Source organism: Onychomys torridus, chromosome 18, assembly GCF_903995425.1.
Source record: "Onychomys torridus chromosome 18, mOncTor1.1, whole genome shotgun sequence".
Taxonomy (NCBI): domain Eukaryota; kingdom Metazoa; phylum Chordata; class Mammalia; order Rodentia; family Cricetidae; genus Onychomys; species Onychomys torridus.
The window spans coordinates 65,730,312-65,740,267 of NC_050460.1; the positions used below are offsets into that span (position 1 = coordinate 65,730,312).

Consider the following 9,956-nt stretch of genomic DNA (forward strand, 5'->3'; position numbering starts at 1 on the left):
TAAAGGAAAGCATTTAACTGGGGCTGGCTTACAGTTTCAGAAGTTTAGTCCACTGTCATCATGGCAGGGAGCATAGTAGTATGCAGGCAGACATGATGTAGGCGGAGTTTTCCTGTGCCAGCAGCCTTCTCGAATAACCAACCACTCAGAGTCTTCAATGGATTGTAAATGCTCAGTCAGTAGCTCAGGGTTGTTACTAGCTAACTCTTACATTTATGTCAACCCATAGTTCTTATCTACACTTTGCTACCTTTTCTCGAAGTTGTATCTTTCAGCACTTGAAGACCTGGTGCTGAGTCACACCAGCTTCAATAAGAAATCCACCGACACAGAAACTATTTTTCTCAGAACAGGTAATGCATCTTTTTTTTTTTTCAAGACAGGGTTTCTCTGTGTAGTTTTGGTACCTGTCCTGGATCTTGCTCTGTAGACCGGGCTGGCCTCAAACTCACAGAGATCGGTGTTTTCCAGCATTTTAAGATGTGATTTAGTTTTCATAGGTTTGATTATCATATGTCTTCCTACAGACTTTGTGATTAGCCTATTTGGTTCAGTTCTTGGTGAATAGCTAGGTTTATGTTTTTGGGTAAATTTGGGGATGTGTGTTGGTCAACTTTCCATTACTATAACAAATATGAATTCATAGAGACAAAAGGTTTGTTTAGGTTTAGATTTTGGAGGTTTGAGTCCATGAGCGGTTTCTGTTGCTTTGGATGTGTGGTGGGACAGGGCATCAGGTATGAGTTCCTGGCAGGGGAGAAGAGAAGAGAGGAACAGGGAGGAGAGCACACAAGAAGAGATTGAGAACCTGTGGTCCCCATCCTCCCTCCCTGACTAAAAAGCTCCCAGTGGATGTCACTAAGGGTTCCACCATCTCCCCAGAGCACCAGGCAGAGACGGAGCCTTTGGGAACATTCCGGGTCCACACAGTAGCACGTGGAGCCCTTGTCTCCTGAGCCTCATTTTCTCTCCAGATTTTCAGTGACAAGAGAGTTAGATCTCGTGTCTCAGTCCTGCTGGTCACAGGGCTTTTTTCCCTAGGATTTTTTTTTCCTGTCAACAGATTGGGTCTTTCTGTTCATATCTTCTTTCTGGTGACAGATTGATTACCAGTTTCACACTTAATCCCACTCACCAAGTACTGATTCCCAGGGATGCTGGCAAAGGAGAGGGTTTCTTCTTGAGTTCCCTGGAAGGCACCCACACCTTTTTTCTCCTACTCCTATGGAACTGAAGATTTCCCCTGTAGAACCTTGTCCAGTATAAATGGCAGTTTGTCTCCTGCAGTCAGATGGGGTCTACCCTGTTCTCATTCTAGGTGTCCTGTCCTCACAGAGCCCTACAGTGTGACTCAGGGAAGGCACTGTGGGGTGAGGTATTGGGATTCCCTTCCTTTCAAGCCAGGACAGTAGTGAGTGACTATCCTGAGTGGCACAGGAGGATCAAGAACCCAGCAGAGGACTCCAGAGAAGGCTGGGCTGTGGGAAGGAGCTGGCAGAAGGCCAAGGCACCACCTTCTTCATGTGATTTCAGCCAATCAGAAAAAGGTTCCTGGTAATGCTTTTGTTGCTAGGTGAAAAGCCTGTGTGAAGAGGCCTGGGAGAGCTGGAAATCCCCTGTGTGACATAGACTTCCCTCTGCAGCCCCAGGACAAAGCTGAGGAGCTTCCCCCTTAGGAAAGTATAGGAGAGACAGAGCCCTCGGCTTATTGGTGGAGGTCTGAGGTTGGGGTGAGGACACTGAGAGCATCCATCTCCAAGGTCCCTGTGTGGCCATGTTTGTCTGCCAACCGTTCACACCTGAGTTCGATGATCCTCTTTTGTGCTCCCTGCACAGGCTGAGGTGATCTGTGTCCATCCTGAGCAGCACTGTTGGTGGGAGCAGCCATGATGCCCCTCTCTGGATCTCTACATCAGTGTGAGCAGCGTGGACCCCAGCAACGCCACAGTTAATCTGCGCTGCCAGAGCCCTCAGGGGACATTACTGCTGCTGGTTCCCTACCCCCTTTCCTTTCCCCTGGTCGACTCTGCTTTTAGATCCTGTCTCTGTTTAACTAGAATCTAAAAAGACAGAGATGGTGTCACTGAGCAAGGGAGAGAGAGACTTACTATTTAGTCAACGGTGTTTGCCAGACACTGTTGTAGCTGATTGATGGTTAGGCTCGGTGGTGTGTGCTTAGGTGAGGAGGCGTGCCGGCTGGCACCTTGTGACAGGCATGTGGACATCCTTCCTGAAGCTGCTGCTTCGCATCTTTAACTTTATGTCCTTGAAACTCAGGGTGACTGTGTCTGGAAGTCCTAACCAGTTACAGAGTTTTCCTTTGTAGACCTATTTCATGTTTTCAAAGGATTTGAACAGCAGAGGAATTCATAGGGAAAAGGTTGGAGTAATCAACTCCTCAAGTATTTTCATTAGAATACCATGAATGCGATAGATAGATTCCTGCCCGAGGAAGATGCCTGAGTCAGCAGGGCTGGACCACAGTTGACCTGCTATTTCCAACTCTCACACATGACAGTTTCCATTCCTAACCACATCACATTGCTCTTTACTGTGTGCATATGAAGATCTAGGTGTGGAGAGCATGGTTTACATTTGACAAGACGTCCAAGATTAGAAAGAAGTGCAGTGACATGTTGACTCCCCAAGAACTCTGTTTCTCACCTGAGGCTCCTCAGACTGCCAGACATAACAAAGGAAAATCTGTCTCCTGATAAGTGGCCTCTATTTAATTCCCCTACTAATCCTTCATCTCCAAGTATGAGAACAGTAGTTTTTAAATAACTATCCCAAAGTTATCTGTACTTGACTCACTTTTCTCTTTTGGTTCTTTAAATCCCAAACACAGTCAGTTTGCAGTTTGGACAGGTTTATCCTGTAACTTAGAGGAACCGTCACCTCAAATGTTCACCCAAGGGCTCTATGAGGATACAGACGGTCCACAGCTTGGAGAGCATTTGTAAACAATGTCTGCCTAGAGACCGATGACACGCTTCAGCTCCAGTGCTGATTGGTTCCTCTCCTGCGACCAACCCCAAAACTCATAAAGGCATCTACAGATTTTTGCTCTCTGAAGGGGCACAGCAGGTGTCAGCCCTGGTGACTGCCATTACGTTTTCCTTGGAGATGGCGCTACAGGTCCCCAACCTCCTTCTTACAGCCGCTGTGGTGCTGATCGCGCTGAGCAGCCCGGGGTCCGAGGGCAGAGACTCCCCAAGTAAGTTGTTGGGGCGCAGGGCTTTCCAGAGCCAGCACGCTGAGGGACCGGTTCTGAGGGACACTGAAATGTGTGTGTGGGGGGGAGGGTTTGGTAAGATCCCAAATTAAGAAGTCTTTTATCATAGATTTCCTTTCTCCGAAGAGGGCGAGGCTGCATTCTCATTTCTATGTCCTAGTATTGAAGTTAGGATTGTGCCTACTGCACAGGCTGAGCCTGGCATAGTAAAGTAGGAGACAGAGTTTAAATCCAATGGTAAGGACAGGACAAAGGGAGTGCGGGGTTATATTTGAGGAAAATAGCAGGGTTTGCCATATTACCTACCCACCCCCTGCACCCCGTCCCACCAGCTCCTTCTCTGGAGGAAATGCTGGATCTTGAGATGGAGAAACACGGGGCAGTGACAGTCTTGTAGTCCTGGTATTTGAGGGAAATTCCTGACTTGGAGTGGAGGGTTAAGGGAGGCATACTCCCAACTAACCCTGAGAGAAGCCAGCAGACAGGAGTCTAAATTTCTTTATCAAATGAAAGTTTGAGGACAGGACTCGGACACTTGCGTTGGTAAACCGAATTTGCAAGAAAGAATTAGACACAGACGGGAAATATGTGATACATACCGGGAGACCCCTCAATTCAGAGTCAGAGGAATGCTTTATAGGAAGCACCCCGCCCTCCGAGCTCCGTAAAGCCCGTGCACAGGGGGGACTTCCCTTTTGCAGTTACACTTAAGATGCTCCGCTGAGTGACCTGCCCCGCAGGCAGTGGCCAGAGGTCACCTGGATCCTCCTCTGGCTGTTTTGCAGCTGGGCTCTCTGAGAATAAATGCCCGCTAGGGTCCGGGAGGGCAGTCGTCCGCAGTCAGGAGAGACGGTCACGAGGTTGGGTTGGCGTAGCAGAAACAGCCGATATTCTAGTTTTCTTCCGATCATAGATTACTTCGTTGAGAGTTTCGTACAATATGTTTTTACTTTATTCACCCCGTCTTCCAACTCCACCCAGACCCAACCCCCCTTTCTATCCACCCAACTTTGAATGTTCTCTTTTAAAAAAAAAATTTTTTTTTTAACGCATCAAGTACAATTTATGCTTCCGGGGATATTCTTATCAGGACGAGCTCGGTCGCTCGACGCCCTCCCTTGCGCTCTCCGTTATGAGAACGGAAACCTCTCCGAGGTGTCCCGGAGCCCGGTGGAGGCGGGGTCCACTCAGTCCCGACCCCCCTAAGTCAGGCGGGGCGCCCTCCGACTGCCCGTCCCGAGGCTCTGAGGTCCCGGGACCGCGTCGTCGTCCCATCCTGAAGCTCCGGCGGGGGTCAGGCCGGGATCAGGGGGGGGGGGGGGTCTCCGCTGCCCGGCGCCGCCCCAGGCTGACCGCGTCCGTCCGTCCGTCTGTCCGCAGGGAATTTCGTGTACCAGTTCAAGGGCCTGTGCTACTACACCAACGGGACGCAGCACATGCGGAGTGTGACCAGACAGATCTACAACCGGGAGGAGAACGTGCGCTTCGACAGCGACGTGAACGAGTACCGCGGGCTGACCGAGCTGGGGCGGGGCATCGCCGAGTACTTCAACAGCCAGAAGGAGATCCTGGAGCGGACGCGGGCCGAGATAGAGACGGTGTGCAGACACAACTACGAGAAGACGGAGGTCTCCACTTCCCTGCGGCGGCTCGGTGAGCGCGGGGCGGGCCCCGGGGGAGGCGGCGGCGGCCGTGGGGGGCGCGGGCCCGAGGGGACACGGGGACACCGCAGCCAGGGTTCCCAGCGGGAGGAGCTGCCACAGCCTCCTGTCTGTCGCTCTGTACCACCTAGCGGTTCCCTGGAGTCTGCCTCCTTCCTCGCCTTTGCCCTTTGCCCTTTCCCCTGTGCGGCCCCCGCTCCCCTCTGCCCCCGGGCTCTGCTGAGAGCCCCTCAGCCAGGACCCAGGTCAGCCCCGACTCAGGGAAGCAAAACTGGGGGTGGGGGCGGGGAGGCCACGGTCCTGAAACTATGAGATTTAACTTTTGGCGCCAAATAATTGTTGACCGCCCTTCGGTTTCTTTTCCCTGCTTGTCCCTTTGAGGCTGAGGAGGTCTTGTACCAGCTGTTTGCTGCCTGGCACTGACCCGAAGTTATTATGATCCCTTGGATCACATTCAAAGTTTGTGACACAAAATCTGAGGGGAAAATGCTAAAAACAACAGAAGAGGCGTCACTGGAACCTTGAGACTGGCGTTACAGACAGTTCTGGGAACTGAACCCAGGTCCTCTCTAAGAGCAGTATATGGCCTAACTGCCAGCTCTCTCCAGCCCCCAGGCTTCCTTTCCTGAGCGGAGGACGGCTGCACTTTGCCTACCCCACCCTAGAACTAGCAATTTCTTTAAGGGATCCTGGCTCCATTTCATGGGGACCAGCGGCGTTCTGGATGAGGCCATTGCCCTGTGTGTTACTTTAACCCCTCTCAGGGGACACTCTCTGAAGCTTTCACTCAAGCCGAATCCCATGGGCAACACCTTCCTTGGCTCATTTCCATGTCAGTACACTCCCTGACACTCCAAGAATCTCTTAGACATGATGCCAATAAAAGGGTCGCATGAGGCATCCTGTTCATTCAGGTTTAATACCGTACATCATGACTAAAGGCTAACACAAGGTTGCTTATGTTTTTCCCTCTTGCTTTCCGGGTAACCTTGTTACTCAACTGAACAGTCCATTGTTCAGTCCATTGACACTTAATTCCTGATAGCAAGGGAATGCAGTGATGGCATCGGTAAATAACTCACTTGACTGTGGAAATAAAACAGAGGGGTTAGGGCATGAGAGAACATAGGATGTCTTCAGTTCATGAAATACATTAAGTATGAATGCTGTTTTCACCCAGAATGGATAAAGGGAATGCAAGAGATGGCTTCTGAGGTAGTGGGCACAGTGTGTAAAGTCAGTTGGGAAAGATGTCTGTCCACCTGTGCATGACAGTCTTGAGGAGATGAAGAAAGTGATGTGCTGGAGCTATTTTTGCAATTTTTCTTCAAAAATCATAAACTTGAAATCACAATCTTTTTTTTTCTTTTGTCTTACTACACTTCATGTTATATAAGAGCAGGGCAGGGCCACTCACTCTTATTTTCCTAGTGACCATTAAGTTTATATTTGTGGAGTGGATTTTCATTCAGAATTAGAACCTAGGCATTCCAACCTAACTATTCCCTGTTGGGAGACTCTATGTGGCACCTCATCTCACTCACCCTCTCCCTATCTATATGGCCCCCCATCTCACTCATCATCTTTTCCCATCTGTCCCCAGAACAGCCCAAGGTGACCATCTACCTGTCCAGGACGGAGGTCCTCAACCACCACAACATGCTGGTCTGCTCAGTGACAGATTTCTACCCAGCCCAGATCAGAGTGCGCTGGTTCCGGAATGGCCAGGAGGAGACGGTGGGGGTCGTGTCCACGAAGCTTATTCAGAATGGGGACTGGACCTTCCAGGTCCTGGTCATGCTGGAGATGACCCCTCAGCGGGGAGACGTCTACACCTGCCATGTGGAGCACCGCAGCCTGCAGAGCCCTGTCACTGTGGAGTGGAGTAAGGGAAACTTTTTTTCCACTGTGGGCTGCACATGATGTGGGATTTTCACTGTTATTACCCCATTTCCCAGTGCCACCCACCCCATCCCTCCAATGCCACCCTCCCTGCTCCTTGTCCTTCAAAGTCTGATTCCACTACTGAGCTGAGAACCACAGGAAACTAGATCTCTTGCCTCACAGTAAGGACATCAGGAGACCCCTGACCTAATTGTCTTTCCCGACAGGAGTTCTGGGAGATCACTGGGAACTCATCCCTAATATCCAGAGGAATTGGCAATGATAGCTGGTGACTGGGTATTCTAGTCCAAGATTATAGATAAGTCTGTGAGGTGAAAACATTCACTTAGCCCCTCTCGCTCACTGCTGCAATGGCCGTCCCTGCCCCTCCGCATTTTATCTGGCCCTTCCTTGCCCTGGATAGGGTCAGAGCAGAGAACTGGGTCCTCCCAGCTCCTTGACCTCTTAGGACTCAGACTGCACTTCAGTCTCTCAGTCAGGGCTGTTGTGATGTGGGGACAAAGCTGACACTCAGGCTCTGCTCCCCAGGGGCACAGTCCGAGTCTGCCCAGAGCAAGATACTGAGCGGCATCGGGGGCTTCGTGCTGGGGCTGATCTTCCTGGGGCTGGGCCTTTTCGTCCGTCACAGGAGTCAGAAAGGTGAGGAGCTCTGGGGAAACTGAGGGTGGTGGACTGTGCTGAGGGAGGGAGCTGGGTTCAGTGGTGGGACTCGGGAGACCTGGGGGGGGGAACATGTGAGACCCCAGGAGTGGACACTGGAATCTGACTTTGGGGGTGCTCAGGGTCTTAGTGGACACAGATGAGAGAGCTTCAGCTAAGCCTCATGTCCTGTTGGCCCTGGGCTGTGTCAGAGACCCCTGTTTTTATTACAAGATCTTTCTCTGACTTTTTTTGTAGGACCTCGAGGGCCTCCTCCAGCAGGTAATATTTCAGCCTTTCTGGGGTGGGGGAGGTGCAGGGATATGGGTGTGAGGGAAGGGTGTGAGGTGGTGTAACTAACACAGTCTTGATTCATAGCCTGTTCTGCTGAGTGGTTGAGAGTGTCCCAGCTGGTGTCTTTAGGAAGCTCCAGAGTTTGTCCCCAAGCAGGCCTTTGCCACCATCACTTGAGTGGTGTCTTGAGTGGAACCTGAGTCATGCCTTGAGTTTAGACACTAAGATGTTGCCTCTTCTGTGCCCCACACTGGAGCCTGTGACTTTGGACATTGACAGTGGCTGGTAGAGGCTGACAGTCATGCAGAGGAAATGGATCCCTCTGGTTTACCAAAAAACTCAGATCCTTCATATTCCCAGGAGTGGGAGGGTGGCTTCCCTTCCACCTCCCACACATTTATGTCCTGTGAAGCTCTGGCCCTCGTTAGCTGCTTTCCCCTCTGCACAGGTGATGAGCAAGGTGGTGTCATGGCCTGGACACCAGCTTTCTTTGTCTATCCCTGTGGGATCCAGGAGGAGAGTCAGGAATCTACAGGACACCTTTTGTGACCACCCCTCCCTCTCTTTCCCACAGGGCTCCTCCAGTGATTCATGATGTTTTGACTGAGTTGGCTGTGGCACTGTAAGGTCTGCATGTCCCTGCTCCAAATTCCCATCTGTGCCAGCCTGCCTGTCCCTCCCTGCCCTCAGTTCCCATCTGTGCCAGCCTGCCTGTCCCTCTCTGATTCAGAGTCTAGCATGGTGCCAGTGCACCCACCTGCTCAGCTCTTGTGATCTCCAACTCCCCAGGGCTCTCTGTCTTTGACTCCTGGACTGATTCCAGAGACTCTGTGCTGCAGCATGATCTACTCAGACCCCCAGGCCTTCTGTTTCCACTGTCCCACACAGGCTGCTGAAGAGATGCGCTGAAAACATTTGCCTGTTTTTCATAATTAAATGTGATTCTGAATTATGTGTATCCTGAGTCTCCCACTGAGTGGGGTTGGGTGAGAGTAGTGTGGAGCACGGTGATTCATCCACACTGTGGCTGAAAGTAGTGGTGTCCACTGTGAAGATAACCGGAAGCATCTTGTTAAGGTGGGCCGAGGAGACAGGCTTCAGCTGCCACAACTTCATAGCTCATGCTGTTCAGTGTCCTGTTCTGACACCACCATCGCAGCCTCTTTCAGGTTGGTGAGGACAGTGCAACCAAACATGCTGGAATTGTTGGGGATGGATGCCATGACCTCTCATCACTGGTGTTCCAAATATGTCCTGTGAAGTCACGTTGATTGGGGCTTGCTTTCATTTTTTTAAGGATTAGAGGCAACAATAAAAATAACTTTTGTAGTTGCAAATGATAAGAACCCAACTTAGTCTTAGTTTGTTGATGTTGCAAGGAAGCTGGGGGGTTCAGAAGTGACTAGATACATGTAACTGGTGAGAGTCATCTCTCCTCGGCTGTCACCACCGTCTACTTCTCCTTCACTGTGTCTCCTTGTCCCTGTCCCTACGCTCTCTCCATCTTTGTCTCTTGTTCCTTGTGTCTGTTTCACTGAGCTTTTTCTCTCCATTTTCTCTGTCTACACTTTTGTCATCTGTCTTTTCCTCTGTTTCTTTTGAACCTCTGTTTTCTGTATCTCTCCTATCACCTCAGATCTTATCTCTTATTCTATGTGCATTTCTGACTCTGTTGTATGTCTACCAGTGTTTTAACAATTTTGGGGAAATCCTTATTGACCAATCCTAGGTAACATACACAATGTTGAAAAACATTATCACATCCACAAGGATATAAACAGCAGGCATTGTGTTCATCCCTCTTATTAGAGAAATGAATTTCCAGAGTCTCAGCATGGAGATGGTTATATCAGCTTCATGGAGCACTTGGATCTCCAGATCCCCTCACAGCATGGGATAAGAAGTGGTTTGGTTTTGGTAGGCTTGAGATGGTTTATGTTGATGGTCAAATTGGAGCCCCATCTCTGGGCATATTTGTGAGAGGCTTTCTGGATTAGATTGAGATGGGAATACCCATCTTAAACGGGCTGAGGTCCCCAGCAGGGAGAAAGCAAAGCAAAGGCAAGAGAGGCATAGACATTCATGTCTCTCTGCTTCTGTGGTGGATGAGCCATGACTTCCCATCTTCCTACCATCCTTCCCCATCATAACGAGCAGTTTGTCTTCCTTGAATCATAAGCTAAAATAACCCCTGACTCCCGTTGCTCCCTGACAGGTATTTT

General features: G+C 50.3%; 1 protein-coding gene across 2 annotated transcripts; it reads left to right on the forward strand.

Moving 5' to 3' along the window:
- Positions 1-3,087: 3,087 nt before the first annotated feature.
- LOC118569999 (rano class II histocompatibility antigen, A beta chain-like) lies at positions 3,088-9,005 on the forward strand. 2 transcript variants are annotated; one of them, XM_036168337.1, is made up of 7 exons: positions 3,088-3,217; positions 4,616-4,888; positions 6,505-6,781; positions 7,330-7,440; positions 7,699-7,722; positions 8,309-8,361; positions 8,524-9,005. In XM_036168337.1, the coding sequence occupies exons 1-6, from the start codon at positions 3,127-3,129 to the stop codon at positions 8,358-8,360; spliced, it is 828 nt and encodes a 275-aa protein (XP_036024230.1). In that variant the 5' UTR covers positions 3,088-3,126; the 3' UTR covers position 8,361; positions 8,524-9,005. The 2 variants fall into 2 exon arrangements, with proteins under 2 accessions (XP_036024230.1, XP_036024231.1); XM_036168338.1 differs by having other exon boundaries at positions 6,500-6,781; positions 8,309-9,005.
- The last annotated feature ends 951 nt before the right edge of the window (positions 9,006-9,956 follow it).